This window comes from Nomascus leucogenys, chromosome 22a (genome assembly GCF_006542625.1).
Source record: "Nomascus leucogenys isolate Asia chromosome 22a, Asia_NLE_v1, whole genome shotgun sequence".
Lineage (NCBI taxonomy): Eukaryota > Metazoa > Chordata > Mammalia > Primates > Hylobatidae > Nomascus > Nomascus leucogenys.
This window is the reverse complement of record NC_044402.1, coordinates 105,877,727-105,900,360: the sequence shown is the minus strand read 5'-3', so window position 1 is coordinate 105,900,360 and position 22,634 is coordinate 105,877,727. Positions and strand designations below refer to the sequence as shown.

Here is a 22,634-nt window from a genome sequence, read left to right as displayed (position 1 = left end):
TCTCATAAAAGGATTTTGGCTCATAAAAAATGCTGGCATGGCATTAGGATGTAGGTGTTTCCATCTCTGGTCTATAGAAATACAGTAGTAATGTGCCAAGTTTTGTTGGTGACCGCAAGCATTTCTGAGAAGACAGGTGTTACAGAGATCAAATAAATGTATAGATATTAAAGCTACCTTCACCCCTGCTGTGTCTAAATCCCTAATTTCTCTAAATCAGAGGCAAATTTTGAAAAATGGCCCCCAAATAAAGAGTACTGTGGGTGTATGGCTACTATGCCATTGTGTTTATGTTCTTTCTCTATATATTTTTAATTCTCATTCTAGGAAAGATGGATAGTTTTACCTTTACACGAGCATCAACAGTAATCACAGGGATACAGAAAGATCTCTTTTCATTCACTGAGTTGGTTAGTACTATGAAAAACAGAAATCTGATAGCTTCTTTCTGTCAGCATAAAATGAGAACATGACCTTGTCCTGAGAAACACCACCTAGTAAGATTTTTCATAACTTCCATGCAGTGACGATCTAATAAGGATCTAAAAGTAATTAACTGGATCTTTTTTAGCCAACCAAAGCCTTATTCAAATACACATTTTTATCAGCATTCTAAGGGAGCCATAAATTGGGGCATTTTGAAAAACTGGGATCTAATCCAGCCCATGATCTGATCAGGGTTCAGTAGTAATAATAAATTGGGACTATTAAAACTGGGAATCATTCCAATATTTTATTTTACCCAAACCACAGGACCTAGAAAATTCTACTGCAAAAGATAGGGATATTCAGTGATGAGTAAAACCATGCTGAATTAATCATGTGTATGTAATCATGCCAAAACATGGGTGTTTTCAACAGTTTAAACAGTGCCAAAGTTATTAAGTTCAGTAAATAATTAATTATTGAGAATCGCTTGGCAAATTAAAGAAATGAACCTTCTGGTTTCTTTAATACATCCTTTTTTGAGTGTACAATAATGACAAAATACTATCAATTCACTTGTTGCTGTATATATTTAGGAGCGTTATTTGTGTGTAGATTACAACCAAAATATTAATTCCAGAATGTAATACTTTCCTTTTCCTTCTTCGACTCTAATAAGCATCTTCATTTTTCAATATGAACAAATGTTGGATAAACTCTAGCCTTATTCTGGTTTTCATTTCAATTTCCAGTAACATAAAAATCCTTCATAATTAAATAAAATGCTGAGAGGTTGGGAATAGATTTTCACCCACTTGAATTCTCAAACTATAAATGGTTTCTGAATGTTTTTATATCTCTAAGATGCATTTCGTTTATGTGGGGAACTTGCAGCTGCATAATTAAATCTTGGTTTGCCAAATATCAAAAACACATGTATTGATTTAAACTAAAGGGAACAGGCCACAAGCAGCTCAGCTGATAAGGCAAGGGAGAAGTCTCTGCAGTTCTTGGAAGGCTTCCCAAAAGGAAAGAAAACTAAGAACCTTGAATTCAGACACTGAAACCGATTAACTTTCCTAAATCTTAGCTTCACTCTCACTTAGACATTCCGTTCAGGCTAGTTGTTGAAAACAAGAGCCATATGTTTTCATACTTTTCAATGCTGAAGCTGAAGAGGTTGGCTCTTTTTTTTCTCCCATCTCCTCATGTATCCTGCTAAGATTCTAGTAAGATCTACGAAAGCAATGTTTAATTAATACAACAAATGAGCTTCCTGCAAAATAAACTCTGACATGGTATAAGAGTAATGGAAGATTTTGGAGTATATAACTCATGTTATTAATTTTTTTTTTTCAATTTTAGGAGAAAACTTCATTTACTGAAGTTTTATTTCAGGGTCAGTAATAGGGGACTTCAATGGAAGACAGTCTTTGGTGTCAGTGGAGATATTTTTCCCAGGATAGTAATACTAAATTAATGATGAGGAGGGGGACATATTTTTCTTTTAACCAATCTCCACTGGATTTTTGAGACAGTATTAAGAATACAAGTATTTAGTTTGGTATTTTACAGGTCCAAGATTCTGATTAATTTCATACGTTGTAAAAGGTTACAAACTTAGGTCTTAGAACTAAATAACAACAATATATACTTACTGACATATTAAGACAATCTCTTGCTTTCAGCTAAGGATGCTAATTTACATAATCTGAATGTGTGAAAAATGCTAATTTAATTTAGTTTGAAAAATGCTGGAAGAAATCATCTTTGAATAAAACACTGGGTTCATATCTCTAGCAATGAATATGGGCCTTTGGAGCTAATCTTTTATTATGGCTAATCTCACTGAAGCATGAACAAAATGATGAGTTTATTTAATGCAGGGCTTCATTGCAATAGACTGTTTGACTTGTAACAGGAGGGGACACATCATAAGCTCAGAAATCTCTTACATGAGATTAAGAAAATCCTACCACACAATCTTGAGCAAGAAACTTGGGCTTATACACTCAGGTAACAATGGTGTATGCACTACCACAAACCAATGCCATGGCAAGTTCAATAATTATTGCTCTAGAAAAGTAAAAGTAAATGCTTCCATACTTAAGATATTTAGATATTTCTCATACTGGAATATCTGGAAAGAACCCTAGAGATCATCTAAGGACAAAGTAGCATTTAAGATACACTAGAAGGCCAGGTGCAGTGGCTTACACCTGTAATCCTAGCACTTTGGGAGGCCAAGGCAGGCGGATCACAATTTCAAGAGATTGAGACCATTCTGGCCAACATGATGAAACCCCATCTCTACCAAAAATACAAAAATTAGCTGGGCGTGGTGGCACACGCCTGTAGTCCCAGCTACTTGGGAGGGTGAGGCAGAAGAATTGCTTGAACCTGGGAGGTGGATGTTGCAGTGAGCCGAGATCATGTCACTGCACTCCAGCCTGGTGACAGAGCGAGACTCTGTCTTAAAAAAAAAAAAAAAAAAAAGATACACAAGAAGATTTTAGGTGCTATGTGGCTTAACGTACTTAATAAGATAAGCTAACTTACAATGGCTATGTATTTTTATAATATTTTATTTATTTGATTATGTATAAATATAATTAAGACAATAAAGGAAATAGATCAGTGATGGAAATTTATACAACTCTGATCCAGTCCAATATTTACGTGATGAACTAATGCTTTCTAAATGTAATCATTTCATTAGCTTCTTATTCACCAGTTCCAGTGTCAACAAACTCACTGCCTCATACTGCACCCTAATTTTAAGGACTTTTCCCTTTCATTAAGCTGAAAACTACCTCTCTTGAAATAATGCTCCATTAGTATCTTCAAGAGACAAAGACATAAATAAGAAAATAAATATTAAAGTAAATAATTTGTTTTCAATAAAGTAAATAAATGAATGCATGAATAAGCAAATAAACTGATAAAGCAGAACAGAATAAAATGGATGCTACAAAACCGATCTAATCTCTCTTCTATGTAACAGTTCTTCAAACATGAGAAATCCACAAAGTCTTGACTCTGTAAGCTGTGTATTCTCAGGTCTTTCAACATTTTTAATAAGACTTGGATTTAGTACCCACATTCTCTGTGTGAGAGAGAGGCATAGGATATTCCAGGTGTGATGTGAGCAGTGTAAAACTAGAATTACTGTTGCTTCCTTTATTTGGTACATGAACTTTCAGTAATGTAGCTTAGGACCAGATTAAGTTTTTGGCAGGCATATCCACATGTTGACTCACGCTAAACTTACGCTCAACTAAAACCATCAGGCAAATTTTTCATATATTTGGTATTAAATCAAACCTTCCACATCCTGTGTATGTGTAGTTCATTTTTGGACCTAAATGCAAGACTTTACATTTATTTCTATTAGCTTTTTTTATGTTTAATTCAGTCCATTGTTCCTGCTGATTCTGTCACCGGACATATTGTCAACCCCTGAAGTTTTGTGGCATCCACAATCTGATCAACAGGTCACCATCACTAACGCCAATGTTCAACAGGCCAAGGTTAAAAATAAAATTTAACGAAAAAGAGTATTCTTGCAAGCTTAGATTGATGGGATATTCATCAATAATGTTTGGGTACCATTCTCAAATAGCTAATAATCCTTCTAGGGTTATATCATCTGATCTAGATTTCTCTGCATTATCCACAGGAAATATGACACAATGCAATTCTGATGTCTAGGAGAGTACCTTGCTCTTTGTGAAGCCTGGAGATTATAAAAGGGTTTTTTTGGGGGGGAGGAGCCAAGATGGCCAAATAGGAACAGCTCCGGTCTACAGCTCCCAGCGTGAGCAACACAGAAGACAGGTGATTTCTGCATTTCCAACAGAGGTACCGGGTTCATCTCACTGGGGGGTGCCAGATAGTAGGTGCAGGACAGTGGGTGCAGTGCACCGTGTGCGAGCTGAAGCAGGGCGAGGCATCGCCTCACCCGGGAAGCGCAAGGGGTCAGGAAATTCCCTTTCCTAGTCAAAGAAAGGGGTGACAGACGGCGCCTGGAAAATCGGGCCACTCCCACCCTAATACTGTGCTTTTCCAACAGGCTTAAAAAACGGCACACCAGGAGATTATATCCCGCACCTGGCTCAGAGGGTCCTATGCCCACAGAGTCTTGCTCATTGCTAGCACAGCAGTCTGAGATCAAACTGCAAGGTGGCAGTGAGGCTGGGGGTGGACCGCCCGCCATTGCTGAGTTAGGTGTTTAGGTAAACAAAGCGGCCGGGAAGCTCGAACTGGGTGGAGCCCACCACAGCTCAAGGAGGCCTGCCTGCTTCTGTAGGCTCCACCTCTGGGGGCAGGGCACAGACAAACAAAAAGACAGTAGTAAACTCTGCAGACTTAAATGTCTGTCTCTGACAGCTTTGAAGAGAGTAGTGGTTCTCCCAGCATGCAGCTTGAGATCTGAGAATGCGCAGACTGCCTCCTCAAGTGGGTCCCTGACCCCCGAGTAGCCTAACTGGGAGGCACCCCCACGTAGGGGCGGACTGACACCTCACACGGCTGGGTACTCCTCTGAGACAAAACTTCCAGAGGAACGATCAGGCAGCAGCATTTGCGGTTCACCAATATACGCTGTTCTGCAGCCACCGCTGCTGATACCCGGGCAAACAGGGTCTGGAGTGGACCTTTAGCAAACTCCAACAGACCTGCAGCTGAGGGTCCTGTCTGTTAGAAGGAAAACTAACAAACAGAAAGGACACCCACACCAAAAACCCATCTGTATGTCACCATCACCATCACTATGTACCAAAGGTAGATAAAACCACAAAGATGGGAAAAAAACAGAGCAGAAAAACTGGAAACTCTAAAAATCAGAGTGCCTCTCCTCCTCCAAAGGAACACAGCTCCTCACCGGCAACGGAACAAAGCTGGATGGAGAATGACTTTGATGAGTTGAGAGAAGAAGGCTTCAGATAATCAAACTACTCCGAGCTACAGGAGGAAATTCGAACCAATGGCAAAGAAGTTAAAAGCTTTGAAAAAAAATTATATGAATGGATAACTAGAATAATCAATGCAGAGAAGTCCTTAAAGGACATGATGGAGCTGAAAACCAAGGCATGAGAGCCATGTGACGAATGCAGAAGCCTCAGCAGCCGATGCGATCAACTGGAAGAAAGAGTATCAGTGATGGAAGATCAAATGAATGAAATGAAGCGAGAAGAGAAGTTTAGAGAAAAAAGAATAAAAATAAATGAACAAAGCCTCCAAGAAATATAGGACTATGTGAAAAGACCAAATCTATGTCTGATTGGTGTACCTGAAAGTGACGGGGAGAATGGAACCAAGTTGGAACACACTCTGCAGGATATTATCTAGGAGAACTTCCCCAATCTAGCAAGGCAGGCCAACATTCACATTCAGGAAATACAGAGAATGCCACAAAGATACTCCTCGAGAAGGGCAACTCCAAGACACATAATTGTCAGATTCACCAAAGTTGAAATGAAGGAAAAAATGTTAAGGGCAGCCAGAGAGAAAGGTCGGGTTACCCACAAAGGGAAGCCCATCAGACTAACAGCTGATCTCTTGGCAGAAACTCTACAAGCCAGAAGAGAGTGGGGAACAATATTCAACATTCTTAAAGAAAAGAATTTTCAACCCAGAATCTCATATCCAGCCAAACTAAGCTTCATAAGTGAAGGAGAAATAAAATACTTTACAGACAAGCAAATGCTGAGAGATTTTGTCACTACCAGGCCTGCCCTAAAAGAGCTCCTGAAGGAAGCACTAAACATGGAAAGGAAAAACTGGTACCAGCCACTGCAAAAACATGCCAAATTGTAAAGACCATCAAGGCTAGGAAGAAACTGCATCAACTAACGAGCAAAATAACCAGCTAACATCATAATGACAGGATCAAATTCACATATAACAATATTAACTTTAAATATAAACGGGCTAAATGCTCCAATTAAAAGACACAGACTGGCAAACTGGATAAAGAGTCAAGACCCATCAGTGTGCTGTATTCAGGAAACCCATCTCATGTGCAGAGACACACATAGACTCAAAATAAAGGGATGGAGGAAGATCTACCAAGCAAATGGAAAACAAAAAAAGGCAGGGGTTGCAATCCTAGTCTCTGATAAAACAGACTTTAAACCAACAAAGATCAAAATAGACAAAGAAGGCCATTACATAACAGTAAAAGGATCAATTCAACAAGAAAAGCTAACTATCCTAAATATATATGCACCCAATACAGAAGCACCCAGATTCATAAAGCAAGTCCTCAGTGACCTACAAAGAGACTTAGACTCCCCCACAATAATAATGGGAGACTTTAACACCCCACTGTCAACATCAGACAGATCAATGAGACAGAAAGTTAACAAGGATACCCAGGAATTGAACTCAGCTCTGCACAAAGTGGACCTAATAGACATCTACAGAACTCTCCACCCCAAATCAACAGAATATACGTTCTTTTCAGCACCACACCACACCTACTCCAAAACTGACCAGATAGTTGGAAGTAAAGCACTCCTCAGCAAATGTAAAAGAACAGAAATTATAACAAACTGTCTTTCAGACCACAGTGCAATCAAACTAGAACTCAGGACTAAGAAACTCACCCAAAACCGCTCAACTACAGGGAAACTGAACAACCTGCTCCTGAATGACTACTGGGTAAACAATGAAATGAAGGCAGAAATAAAGATGTTCTTTGAAACCAATGAGAACAAAGACACAACATACCAGAATCTCTGGGACACATTCAAAGCAGTGTGTAGAGGGAAATTTATAGCACTAAATGCCCACAAGAGAAAGCAGGAAAGATCTAAAATTGACACCCTAACATCACAATTAAAAGAACTAGAAAAGCAAGAGAAAACACATTCAAAAGCTAGCAGAAGGCAAGAAATAACTAAGATCAGAGCAGAACTGAAGGAAATAGAGACACAAAAAACCCTTCAAAAAATTAATACAGGAGCTGGTTTTTTGAAAAGATCAACAAAACTGATAGACTGCTAGCAAGACTAATAAAGAAGAAAAGAGAGAAGAATCAAATAGATGCAATAAAAAATGATAAAGGGGCTATCACCACCGATCCCACAGAAATACAAACTACCATCAGAGAATACTACAAACACCTCTACACAAATAAACTAGAAAATCTAGAAGAAATGGATAAATTCCTCGACACATACATCCTCCCAAGACTAAACCAGGAAGAAGTTGAATCTCTGAATAGACCAATAACAGGCTCTGAAATTGAGGCAATAGTCAACAGCTTACCAACCAAAAAAAGTCCAGGACCAGATGGATTCACAGCCGAATTCTACCAGAGGTACAAAGAGGAGCTGGTACCATTCCTTCTGAAACTATTCCAATCAATAGAAAAAGATGGAATCCTCCCTAACTCATTTTATGAGGCCAGCATCATCCTGATACCAAAGCCTGGCAGAGACACAACCAAAAAAGAGAATTTTAGACCAATATCCTTGATGAACATCGACGCAAAAATCCTCAATAAAATACTGGCAAACCGAATCCAGCAGCACATCAAAAAGCTTATACACCATGATCAAGTGGGCTTCATCCCTGGGATGCAAGGCTGGTTCAACATACGCAAATCAATAAATGTAATCCAGCATATAAACAAAACCAAAGACAAAAACCACATGATTATCTCAATAGATGCAGAAAAGGCCTTTGACAAAATTCAACAACCCTTCATGCTAAAAACTTTCAATAAATTAGGTATCGATGGGACGTATCTCAAAATAATAAGAGCTATCTATGACAAACCCACAGCCAATATCATACTGAATGGGCAAAAACTGGAAGCATTCCCTTTGAAAATGGGCACAAGACAGGGATGCCCTCTCTCACCACTCCTATTCAACATAGTGTTGGAAGTTCTGGCCAGGGCAATCAGGCAGGAGAAGGAAATAAAGGGTATTCAATTAGGAAAAGAGGAAGTCAAATTGTCCCTGTTTGCAGATGACATGATTGCATATCTAGAAAACCCCATTATCTCAGCCCAAAATCTCCTCAAGCTGATAAGCAACTCAGCAAAGTCTCAGGATACAAAATCAAGGTACAAAAATCACAAGCATTCTTATACACCAATAAAAGACAGAGAGCCAAATCATGAGTGAACTCCCATTCACAATTACTTCAAAGAGAATAAAATACCTAGGAATTCAACTTACAAGGGATGTGAAGGACCTCTTCAAGGAGAACTACAAACCACTGCTCAACAAAATAAAAGAGGATATAAACAAATGGAACAACATTCCATGCTCATGGGTAGGAAGAATCAATATCCTGAAAATGGCCATACTACCCAAGGTAATTTATAGATTCAATGCCATCCCCATCAGGCTACCAATGACTTTCTTCACAGAATTGGAAAAAACTACTTTAAAGTTCATATGGAACCAAAAAAGAGCCTGCATCGCCAAGTCAATCCTAAGCCAAAAGAACAAAGCTGGAGGCATCAGGCTACCTGACTTCAAACTATACTACAAGGCTACAGTAACCAAAACAGCATGGTACTGGTACCAAAACAGAGATATAGACCAATGGAACAGAACAGAGCCCTCAGAAATAATGCCACATATCTACAACTATCTGATCTTTGACAAACATGACAAAAACAAGAAATGGGGAAAGGATTCCCTATTTAGTAAATGGTGCTGGGAAAACTGGCTAGCCATATGTAGAAAGCTGAAACTGGATCCCTTCCTTACACCTTATACAAAAATTAATTCAAGATGGATTAAAGACTTAAATGTTAGACCTAAAACCATTAAAATCCTACAAGAAAACCTAGGCAATACCATTCAGGACATAGGCATGGGCAAGGACTTCATGTCTAAAACACCAAAAGCAATGGCAACAAAAGCCAAAATTGACAAATGGGATCTAATTAAACTAAAGAGCTTCTGCACAGCAAAAGAAACTACCATCAGAGTGAACAGGCAACCTACAGAATGGGAGAAAATTTTTGCAACCTACTCATCTGACACAGGGTTAATATCCAGAATCTACAATGAACTCAAACAAATTTACAAGAAAAACACAAACAACCCCATCAAAAAGTGGGCGAAGGACCTGAACAGACAATTCTCAAAAGAAGACATTTATGCAGACAAAACACACATGAAAAAATACTCATCATCACTGGCCATCAGAGAAATGCAAATCAAAACCACAATGAGATACCATCTCACACCAGTTAGAATGGCCATCATTAAAAAGTCAGGAAAGAACAGGTGCTGGAGAGGATGTGGAGAAATAGGAACACTTTTACACTGTTGGTGGGACTGTAAACTAGTTCAACCTTTGTGGAAGTCAGTGTGGAAATTCCTCAGGGATCTAGAACTAGAAATACCATTTGACCCAGCCATCCCATTACTGGGTATATACCCAAAGGATTATAAATCAGGCTGCTATAAAGATACATGCACACGTATGTTTATAGCAGCACTATTCACAATAGCAAAGACTCGGAACCAACCTAAATGTCCAACAATGATAGACTGGATTAAGAAAATGTGGCACATATACACCATGGAATACTATGCAGCCATAAAAAATGATGAGTTCATGTCCTTTGTAGGGACATGGATGAAACTGGAAACCATGATTCTCAGCAAACTATTGCAAGGAGAAAAAACCAAACACCGCATGTTCTCATTCATAGGTGGGAATTGAACAATGAGAACACATGGACACAGGAAGGGGAACATCACACACCGGGGACTGTTGTGGGGTGGGGGGAGGGGGGCGGGATAGCATTAGGAGATATACCTGATGCTAAATGACGAGTTAATGGGTGCAGCACACCAACATGGCACATGTATACACATGTAACTAACCCGCACGTTGTGTACATGTACCCTAAAACCTAAAGTATAATAATAATAAAATTTTAAAAAAGGATAAAAAAAGAAAAAAGAATAATTCGCCTCTAAATGAGAAAAGATAAAACCAAAAAAAAAAAAAAAAAGGGTTTCTCAAACTCTGTACTATTGACATTTTGGGTTGGATGATTCATGTTGTGGGGAGGGTGGCTGTCCTGTGCATTGTAAGATTTTTAGCTACATTCCTAGCCTCTACCTAGTAAAAGGCAGTAACTGCTCACCCCTCTTCCCAAGTTATGACAATCAAAAAATATCTCCAGACATAGCCAAATGCCCTTGTGGTAAAATTGCCCCCTTCCATTGAGAACCACTGTTCTAGACTCTGCATTCCTCTAATCTAATCTCGTAACCCAACTCATCTTTTATGCCTTTTTGGACTTTTTCAATACATGTAGTTATAAATAAACTATCCATATATAGCAGCAAAATGGCTCTGGATCAGGAATTAGATATGTGGATAACTTAAAATGAGATAAGAAAATCAGCAAAAAAAAATTAGATGAATGGGGAGAGATAATATAAAATCCTAAAATTTAGAATTGAGGTTAGATTAATCCTAGGGTAAAACAATTACAAGGAAATTAAAACTTCAATAGGAATTATACGATTAAGGAGGTAACTTATAAAGACATTTGTACCTGGATATTCATCCAGGTATTATTTGAAACAGTGAAAAATGGAAACAGTCTGGGCATGGTGGCTCCCGCCTGTAAACCCAGCACTTGGGAGGCTGAGGCAGGAGGATCACTTGAGCTCAGGAATTCGAGACCAGCCTGTACAACGTAGTGAGAGACCTTGTCTCTATTTTTTTTTAAAGGAAAGAAAAAAAGGATAAAAATGGGAACAGACTAAGTGTTTGACAATGGAAGGTAAATAATTTATTGTATATTGATCTCATAGAATATTAGGCAGTGATCAACATGACATATTTTAAAAACATTAATGACATGGGAAAAATGTTCAACATATAATGCTATGAAAAAAGCAAGATGTTATAGATGCCACGTTTTCGACATTAAGTGTTCAAAGAGATTTGTTCCTTGGTATCCATGGGGGATTGTTCTAGGACACCCTGTGGATATCGAAATCTGTGAATGATCAACTCGCTGATATAAAATGGAGTAATATTTGCATATAACCTATGTATATCCTCTCATATACTTTAAATCATCTCTAGATTACTTACAATACCTATTACAGTGCCTACACATCACTTCATTTGCATAGCTTCAATGTAGTACTTGGCACAGCAAATTTAAATTTTACTTTTGGGAACTTTGTGAAATTTCTTTTCTAAATATTTTCAATCTGTGGTTGGTTGAATCCACAGATGTGGAACCCATGGATATGGAGCAAACTGTATATGCATAGAAAAAAGATTATAAAATATTAGTAGTGGTTATGGGATTATGGTAGAGTTATGCACGGTTTTAATAGTTTTTATACTTTTTATGTTTCCAAAATTTTCTTAATGAACTGATAACCGCTTTTGTAAGTTTTGTGTGCATGAGGGTTGCTGGGGGCAAGTGATCCATATTCCCTTAGTTGAGTGAGCACTGGCTAGGGTTTCTAACTTGTTTACAAAAGATTGTACCAGTAGGAAAAGATATTTCAGAGAAGGCATATGAAGAACAAGGAAAATATTTGTAGACTGGGCCACTCAGTCCTTTTGAGAAAAAAATCCTGTGTATCATTTTTCACTAAATAAGAATAGTTTTATGTTATAGCCAAATTCTGTTCCTCCAAGTCAGTGGTTCTCAGACTTTAGACTGCTGACGAATCACCTTGGGCTTGTGTATGAAACACAGATTCCTGGGCTCCAAATCCCAAGGTTCTGATTCTGCAAGTCTGGTATGGGGCTCAGGAATCTTCATTTTTAACAAGGTCTTCTAATGATTCATTCTGATGTAGTTGGTCCCTGGACCACATTTTGAGAAACTCAGCTACAAGAAATCATGTGGTTGAATTTGGATTTTTTTTTCCTGCCTCTTCTTTGGATAATTGCCTCCTGGATAAGCACTAAAGATAGCTGTCACAGACCTGTAGCAGTGTGCTGGTAAACTAGGTCTTCAGAAAAACTGTGCTATAAATATACTCACCATAGCCAATGTCAAACTGCCAATGGCTTATCAGCCAGCTTACAAAATTCTTGAAAGTTTGACAATTGGTTCCCATAAGCTGGTACAAGCTGGCTCCAGTACTTTACAGTATATATTTTATTTAGGTGCATTAAATATTTTGAGAATGAGATATGCTAATGTAAATCTATTATGATACCTACGACAGGATGAGAAAAGTAAGCAATAGGATGGCTTGAATCACATCAAAGAAACAAATTTCAAACATATTAGGAGAAAAGTATAATAGCTTTTATCACTATTTCTTACTTTATTCTATTTTTTTCATTGCCATATCATGAAGAGTGATACACTCGCTGAGTTCTTTAAGAGTTGTGAATTGGTTTCCCATAGATAATGGAGAGCTAAGGATCAGGACTCCAGCACTGGGAGCAATGCCAGATGTTCAGCCTCCACCTCCACCATCCGTGGCTCTCAGCCCCTGAGCTGTTGAAATGCCCTTGGTCATTAATTCCATAGCACCCAACCATAAAATCAACTCCTCAACGTCTTCCTCTAACACATGATCGAGACAATGTTGTCTCTAGGAAACCCCTATCAGATGTGTTTTATGTGTTCATGTGTGGGAAGTGGCCTAAGTGGAGGCTAATAGTACAGTTCTTTCAATATTTTGACCAGACATATTTTAAGAAAATTGGATCCGAAGCCTATATAGCCAGCTGAAGTGAATTTACAGCTCAGCTTTTAAGAACAAGACTCCCTCAGGCACCCGCCTAGTAAAGGCAAAACCAGAAAGGAAATGAACTCTTGCTTAAAGACAACTCACCTTATTTTATGGGTTATCAATTTTCTAGCTGGCACACAGTTCCCCAGCTACTAAGAGTTTTTTCCCCTGTCCCAAGTAAGTATGAGCTACAAAAAAATGTAAAGTCTGCATTCCAGCAAACAGCTCAGTTTCCTGAAGATGAGGCATGGGATGTAACCTCAGTAAGAGAAGTCAAGGGAGCAGCAAAGATCTATGATGTAGGCTCCCCACATAGAGGCCTTTGCCAATATATGCATTAAAATCTCAGCCTGGATTACATTTTACATTACAGGATTGCTGAATCTTAGGTTATGACGGAGAATATCTTTCATGTCTTCAGGATAGCTCTGTCAGGTGAATAGTCAACAACAATGTAAAACACTTCATTTCCTTTTAACTGCTCCAGTGACCTTAGAATTCAGCTTATCAACCTCTCAAAAATGAGAAAGGACTAAATAGCTTTTTTTCCTTGCTATTGAAAAAGTCAGCCTTCTCAACGGGAACAGACTACAAAACAGTGGTCAAAGGTTAACAGTAGATACTCTTAGACTGCTCTGTGCTAGAAAACACAATGAATAGATATGATTGTCTTAGTACACATACTAAAGTAATAAAATCAATACAAGAAAGGCCTCTCTAGAAACTATAAGAACTAATGTAACTAATAAGCAAGTGAAAAGTTGTGTAAATCTGAGTACATACATGATGAAGTCAGAATCAGACACTTAAAATTATATGCTGGTTTTGTCATAATCTCAGTCTTTCTCCAAGCTCCATTTAGTTGTGAAGGCAAAGAATTTTCAGGAGAATTATGAATATTCAATAACATGTTTGAAAATCAGACATTTACACATCTACTTGCGATAAGTGCCAGAGTTAACATCAAAGATACGTGAAGGACCTCTTGTCCAAATGGAACATTAAGCTCCTCAAGCAGGAGAATTCAGCTCTTGCAAACCGGCATTATTCCAGCAAATGAAGCTGGCCCTTTAACAGATGGGCAACATACTCTTCAGCTTGCTGATAGCCTAATAAAAGACAGTGTCTTTTTAAAGAATGAAGGACATTCACTTCTCAAATTACAGGACTCAAACGGATTGCGCAGAATAAAATTAAGAAGGTATACCACAGCTTGACCAAAATTAGGAACAGACTATGGGAACTGGATAGTTCTAAACATCAATATCCAAATGACCTTTCTTTGGAAAAAAAAAAAGATATAGAGAAAATATGCATTTTTATGGTCAAAACAGGTGGTAGTGTGTTATGGAATTATAGGAACTGATATAGTAAAAACATGAAGCAAATTTATTCTCAAAATAGAATAAAAATTTCCAGAAAGGGAGGTTCTTTTTGCATCAGACACCTTTCCTTTCAGATCGGTCAATCCCTATACTTCTTAAAATGAAATTTCTCCAGTTGACTGTTGCAATATCTAAATTAAACCCAGACCATAAAGTCAAAGAAAATGAAGGTCTCGGCACTTCTGCTCACCTTTCACGCTCTTCTTTCATTTTCTCCAGCTCTTCTTCTCTCAGGCCACCATGTTTCAGAGTACCTTTCTGCTCAGCTTTTGCACCCTTGTCCTCTTTCTTCTTTCCAAATCTAGTGAAATGTGAAGGAGAAGGTTGTTAACAATAATCACATCATTTTTGCGGTAAAGCTAAGATATTTATGGGATGAGCTCATTAAGTCATACTTCTTTATTCTAAGTAAGTCAAGATCATTTTGCATAAAATGGAACTAAGATAAGATAATGAAAGCAGAAAAATAATGCCATTATGAAATTCCCCCTTTTCTCTCTTCTTTCTTTCCTTCCTTCCTTCTTTTCACTCATATTTATCATGCATCATGCACAATATCACGTGCTTTTATGGAAGTCTGAGAAAGACAGAAACATCAGCTTGTTTTGTGATTCTTCTATTACTCAGGTTGCTTAGAGGTAGGACTTTCTTTAGTTTTTATTTTTTTTTTGAGACAGCGTCTCACCCTGTCACCCAGACTGGGGTGCAGTGGCGTGATCTTTGTTCACTGAAATCTTTGCTACCCGGGGTTCAAGTGATTCTCGTGCCTCAGCCTCCTGAGTAGCTGGGATTACAGGTTCACACCACCACGCCCAGCTAATTTTTGTATTTTTAGTAGAGATGGGGTTTCACCACGTTGGTGAGACTGGTCTCGAACTTCTGGCCCCAAGTGATCTGCCCACATCGGCCTCCCAAAGTGCTGGGATTATAGATGTAAGGCTACTGCCAGGACTTTCTTTAAAATGTGTATGTCAGGTCCTCCTGTGATGAGATTCTGATTCCCTTTGTATGTGTCGACAGAAGGTAGGGGAGAAGGGGCAGCCTAAGCACACATAATTTGAAAATTTTCCTTATTATTTAGATAGACAAATATTCAAGACTAATTATGACGACCTATTAATGCAATAGAGAGTGAGAAACTAAAGAATTATCATTAATATATAAATACAAACTGATCAATCTCCTAAGCAGGCTTCCCGAGCCCCAGTGTCAATGGCACTTAAAGGTAAACTCCTGGAATTATACCACAACAGTGCCATGAGAGGCCTTATTGAACACCTCGTTCAATGCTCTCATTTTACCAGTGAAGAACTAAAAGCTCTGAGAGGTGTCGAACCTTGACCAAGACCTCCCACCAGAATCAGGGCAGGGCTGAGATTAGAACCTGATCTCTGCCTGTACGTTTTCCTTTATGCACAATCACTCTCTAATGCAGCCCCAGCTTCCTGAGTCAGCTCTGGAACACAATGAAAATATAATACAATTCCCCAGAAAGGGAGGTTTCTTTGGGCTAGTATGTTCTGAGCATTCCTGAGTGCCTGGGATATATATAGTTAAATGGGCACAGTGGCAGTTATGATGCTTTACAAAAACACTGTATATGTTTAGTACTTTTAGGAAAATGAAAACTGCACATTTGAAATAAAAAAAAGAAGACATGGCTGGGCACGGTGGCTCACGCCTGTAATCCCAGCACTTTGGGAGGCCAAGGCAGGTGGATCACCTGAGGTCAGGAGTTCAAGACCAGCCTGGCCAACATAGTGAAACCCTGTCTCTACTAAAAATACAAAAATTAGCCGGGCGTGGTGGTGGGTGCCTGTAGTCCCAGTTACTCAGAAGGCTGAGGCAGGAGAATCACTTGAACCCAGGAGGCAGAGGTTGCAGTGAGCCGAGATGGCACCACTGCAGCCCAGCCTGGGTGACATAGTGATACTCTGTCTCAAAAAACAAACAAACAAACAAACAAACTAAACAAACAAAATAAAACATACAAAAAACAAAAAAACAAAACAAAACAAAGAAAATTTGGGGAGATTCCTAGACTTTTTTGTTTGTTTTTGTTCTTTTGAGACGGAGTTTCATTCTTGTTGCCCAGGCTGGAGTGCCATGGCGTGATCTCGGCTCACTGCAACCTCTGCCTCCCGGGTTCAAGCGATTCTCCTGCCTCAGCCTCCCAAGTAGCTGGGATTACAGGCATGCACCACCATGCCCAGCTAATTTTTTGTATTTTTAGTAGAGATGGGGTTTCACCATGTTGGCCAGGCTGGTCTTGAACTCCTGAACTCAGCTGATCCACCCACCTTGGCCTCCCAAAGTGCTGGGATTACAGGCATGAGCCACTGTGCCCAGCGATTCTTAGATTTTTTCAAATTATACATGTATGGACTGGCCTTATACCCCCAACCCTGCCCCAACACACACACAGAGAATCAGAGTCTCCTCACATGAGGACATTTTGAAGAAAGTCTTGTACTGTAAGCAACCAGAATAATAGAAGAATCATAAAACAAGCACATGTTTCTGTCTTCTTCAGAATCCCATAGCAATGGGCACCTATTTGCAGCTTCCTAGACTGTGTTTTGACCCATAGTAGAGGATGTTAGTCAAGTCAGAGCTCTGAGTATCACACCTGGAAGGTGGCATTGCTTATATTCATAATTGTGCCATGGTCCTGCCTTTCCTAGAAGCCTCTTCCAGTATTCTGCATATTTCTCAGCTTACAATTTCAATCAGCAAGTCTTCTTTCCTGAACTTTCTCCCTCCATTGCCATCTCTCCATCTCTCTCTACTCCTACTGTAGTTATTTGGTTGTAGCCAGTCTAGTCTTGGGACTCTGGCGAACTGTCAGCTCTAATGCTATCATCTCCCAGTCTAGTTTTTTGTCCTTTTCTCTCTTTCCTGTTTCCCTTTCTGAATTTATTCCTTTTTTTTCACTGAAGAAATATCCATGTATCATTTACAGAAGTAAGGAAAAGAGAAAAATACAGAAGAAAATATAAGAACTTCCTTTTTTTTTTTTTTTTTTTTTTGTTGAGACATTGTTTCACTCTTGTTACTGAGGCTGGAGTGCAATGGTGTGATCTCGGCTCACTGCAACCTCCACCTCTCGGGTTCAAGCGATTCTCCTGCCTTAGTCTCCCAAGTAGCTGAGATTACAGGTGCCCACCACCAAGCCTGGCTAATTTTTTGTATTTTTAGTAGAGATGGGGTTTCACCATGTTGGCCAGGCTGGTCTCAAACTCCTGACCTCAGGTGATCCGCCCGCCTCGGCCTCCCAAAGTGTTGGGATTACAGGCGTGAGCCACTGCGCTCAGCCAGAACATTAACTTTCAAATATAATTCAGATTTGCCCAATACAATCAAGACTTATCTTTAACCTACAAAGCAGGAGATAGCTAAATAATGTTTTCATGAATACATTCTTTAGCATTCCAGACCCATGCAGAAGAGTCTTAGGGGTCAACTGGATTACTCTAAGTATGTTTATCTGAGAAGTTAATAGCTCAGTACATCACTTGAGATAAATAACTTTTGCTTAAAATGTCATTAAATATAGTAATGTTTGGGCAAAATATTCAACACGGTGGGGAGTCAGGGGAGAAATAACGCTTCAGGAGGTTGATGAGGGCAAAAATTTTGCCAAAAGCTTTGCAGGTATTAGGCTTTTTTTTTTTTCCATGTCCCATATTATTTCTCCTATATTTGCAGCTTTTGGGATTTCTGAGGTAAAAGCAGTCTTGTTTTTGAAGGGTAAAACTAACTATTTCCTAGCCTACCTTGATCTTTATTACCACACCCAATAAATTATCTTTGCTTTTGGTAGCTAAAATGTTTCACTTGTACTGCGGTTCAGCAATAGCTCATTATCCTTCCCTCACAGTGGAATACGTTTGGTAAGAAAAAAAACATGTTAGTTGTAAGCAAATTCTGCAAAGTATTTTCTTCTTAGGAAGAACCACCAATAACAGTCAAATCAAGCAATTCTACAAATATTATACATGCTTTGATTTAAAGTTCATGATCCTTGATTAAAGTTTCCAATAAGAAGGGCAGAAATACCTGTGAAATTTATTAGCCAGAGAAAATGATTACAAATTACCTTATTTTGTAAAGTTTGGGTAGGCTGAAGAAAAGCATTATAAAACAATAATCTTAAAAAAAAACTCCCACATTGTTAAGATGAGGAAATTGAGACCCAGAGAAGTTAATTGCATTTTATTTATTAACACACTGAATTCTTTTTCATTTTGCAATAAGACAACTTAATTATCAGTAGTGGCAGTAGTGGACGGGGGGAGAGAGTGAGGGGGAAAGATTCGATCTGGTGACTTTCCAAGCCTTTGTTTTCCTTTCTGTAGCAGCCTTTGTGGGGATCATTTCACAGCCACTCTTACTTTTACTGAGATATAGAAAGAGGAGTTGAGGAGGTTTATCTTCCCATTAGCTATTTTTGTGAGAAAAGTCACGAACCCTGAATGGCTAAAATTACTATTTTATATTCTAGAGTTTCAAATATGCACTGCATTCCAGGCCTCCCATTATCTGTTACCTTAGAAATTTGAGAGTTGGCAATTCTGGGCTAGGTGCCTTAAGGAAATTGCTCAGAGGTCAACCTTACTTTATATAAAAGATATTTTCCTAAAAAATTATGTGCAAACATATGGTTTTAATCAATAAAATCTTATTTTACATGTACCTGGGAAGCCTGTTTAAAGAATCTTATGATGGATCTTTTTTGTAAAGTGGAAAAATCACCTTTCAACATACCCTTTATGTAAATTTAGATGTTCATGAATTGTAAGTTTGCTTAAAACACCTGTCCATTTCTCTGTTCATTTCTATAGAGGTCATATGAAACAGATTCATGGAAAATCTGTCTTCTTTCCTTACTCTCTTTCTTTCTTTCAAAAAATATTTATTAGGTATCTACTAGCTGTCAGAAATTATAAGCAATTGATATAGGTTAATATTATGTTGGGATACAAAACCACATAATAACCTCATGAAATTTACATTCTAACAGAGACAGTTACCAAACAAGTATAAATCTGTGATTGTTAGTTGTGATAAGTGCTGTAAAGGATGTTAGAAGAGACAATAATAGGGAAGTGACTGACTGGGAAATGCCTCAGTGAAAAAATAGATGTAAGCTGAGAATATAAGAGTGAGAAGTTCCAGACAAGTGAAGAGTGGGAGAAAAGTCTTGGGGGTGAAGGAAACAGCACATGCAAAGGACACGTGTGGGGAAGGCTTGGTGTATTCAAAGCAGTAAAAGAAGGCCAGAGGCTGGGAGATGAGAGAGGAAACTCCGCCAGGATGCAGACGGAAAAGCCAATGGGCACAGGTGTGAGAGAAGCTTGTGGTTTAATCTAAGAGTTACGGGAGGTCATTTCTTAGTCATTCAAGGTGCAGAGAAGCTAGGTGAGGAAACTAGGAGACAGAGTTAGTGGAGGAGAAATGGCAGAGGAACCAAGTGTTTTGAGCAGAAGTGATACAATGTGATGAATATTTTAAAAAGACCATCCTGGTGCTGAAGTAAAAAGCAGCAAGTAAAAGCAGTGACATAACTAAAACCAGTCATTTAACTGACTGGGGACTCCTGCAGGAATGAGTGAAAGATGACAGTGGCTTGGACTAGAGAAGTGGCCATTGAGAAGATAAGATAGTGATTTGGAAATGGTGAGTCAATGAAGAGGTATCAAAAGATTCAATTTAAAACATGATTATTATTGTAATATATCTTTGGGAAATTCCAGTAGATGAGTCCATGCCTAAGTCCTGAGAACCTGTAACACTCAAAGGTCAGAGACAGGAGTGGGGGTTGGGGAGAGGCAGGTGGACAACAGAGATAGAGAAAGAACAGCAAGAGAGCTAGAAAGAAAATCAAGAGAATGTGGTTGTAAAAGAGTTTAAAGAATGCTGCAAGAAGATGGACAAGGTCAACAGATGGGAATGCTGCTGAGACGCCCAACGAGGTGAGGACTGAAAAGCATTCATTAGATTTGGCAACATAAAGTCATTCATAGCCTTGGCAAGGGTCAGTGGAGTAGTGTGAGCAGAAGTCATGTAGGCATGATCTGAAGAGTGAATGGTAGGTAAATATAAGTGTCTGTACAACCATTACAGACTGGGTAATGGTTGGCTGGGAGGGAGGCAGCTGCAGGTGCAGTCGAGTGCTGAAGAAGGAGGTTTTCAATTTGGCTTATACCACAGAATATTTCGGTTGCTGAAAGGAAAAGAGAGTGAGAGGTCGGAGATGGAGGACAGAGAAGAATAAATTTCTTTTCCCTCTTTATTAAGGTAAAATATACATAAAATAAAATTTACCATTTTAACCATTTTTCAGTGTACACTTCAGTGGCATTAAGCACATTCACACTGAGAAACCATCACACTATTCACGTCCAGAAGTTTTCATGATCTCAAATGGAAACTGTATACCCACTCTACATCTAGTAACTCCCCACTCCCTCCTTCCTCCAGCGCCTGGTAACTGCTATTTGACTTTCTGTCTCTATGAATTTGACTATTCTATGTGAAATTCATATAAGTGGAATCACAGAAAATTTATTCATTTGTGTCGTGCTTATTTTACCTAGTAGAAGATCTTCAGGACTCATCTTTGTTGCAGCATGTGTCAGAATTTCATTCCCTTTTAAGGCTGAATAATATTTCATTGCATGTACATAACCATATTTTGTTTATCCACTCATCCACTGATGGACATTTGGGATTGTCTCCACCTTTTGGCTATTGTAAATAAGGCTGCTATGAACATTGGCATAGGAGACAAAAGTTCTTGATAAGGGAGGAGGATAGAGACAGTGTCTCTGGAGAGATTAGCCTTAGATGGAAGGAGACTCACAAAGAGCAGCAGCCTAGGAGAGGAAACTAGCTTGTTTATGGAGCTGGTAAAGGGGAAGTAGAGGAATTCCAGGGCAATTAATTTATCAGTTTATGTGATGCAGCATGTATAAGAAAAATGGTTTCTATCCACAAAATGAGATCTCTTAGTAGAATTTAAGAAATCAAAGATTGAATTACCCAAGGTAGACAAGAACCTCAGAGAGGGTTATAGAAAAACCCCCATACAGACCTCCTTAATGTTGTTATATTGCCTAGGTAGGGGGGTTCTGAACAGCCATCTGGAAAAGTGGAATTTGATAATGATTTGGTCGTTCATTCATCCATTCGTTCCTTACTGAGCAGCCACTACACATCACAATAGCCAATGCACACAGAACTGAACCATTAAAACATAAATCGTCAGGTAAATGTCTAACCCCTCAATTAAACTAAGTCCCTAGAATCCTATTATTTTCTATATAATAAAGATTTTAATATTCTTAATAGTTTTCTTCTAGTTTCTCCGCAAATATTTTCTTCTGTTTCTATTTCTTTCCTTGGGTTTTCTAAGTAATGATGACATTCAAATTCCTCCTAGACTCCCATACATACGCTGATGAATGATTCAAATTTACAATATGTACAGCTTGACCTCTGGCATTTTTCCTGTCTACCCTCTCATTTAATTCACTTCTTAAAGTGGCTACATTCTGTCTATCTACAACTTTCCTCCCACATCACACTGGGCAGTTTATGCAGTTATTACCACCAACCCTCCTACATCCTCTTAGTGCACACACTATACAAAAGTGATCCTGAGCAATGTCCTGTGAGAACTAAAAAGTCAGGCAAGGAAAAGTTCATTCACTCTTGTTCCAAATAGCTGCTTAGCTATGAATCCAAAGAGAGCTGAAAAGTTTGAAACAAAGTCTGTATATCTCATTTTCCAGTCAGGAAACGTCTTTGAGTGTCAATGATGCATTTGGAAAAATCTACAACATCTAGTCATCGCTAATACTAAAGTCTGACATCTATGGAACAATGTCACATGTGAAAACCTACAAACTTCACAGTCATAGTATTTTTTGGACTTGATAATGGTTTGTCCACTCTGTAACTAGCTGACTTACAAACTAGGCATGATTGCTCCTTTCTATTTTATAAATTACACAGTTTGAAATAGCTCAAGCAAAATATAGGGGCAGAAAAGTTCATAGGCCCTTTACTATTATTTCCCTAGTTGATTCTGAAATCCACCCTATAAAAG

At 38.6% G+C, this 22,634-nt stretch overlaps 1 protein-coding gene across 1 annotated transcript in view; it reads right to left on the bottom strand.

Moving 5' to 3' along the window:
- PARD3B (par-3 family cell polarity regulator beta) overlaps window positions 1-22,634 on the bottom strand; it is a 1,081,037-nt gene that overhangs the window by 214,672 nt on the left and 843,731 nt on the right. The window contains exon 19 of the mRNA XM_030803127.1: window positions 14,712-14,822. Within this exon, the coding sequence (XP_030658987.1) occupies window positions 14,712-14,822 (111 nt within the window). The remainder of the gene's footprint in view (window positions 1-14,711; window positions 14,823-22,634) is intronic.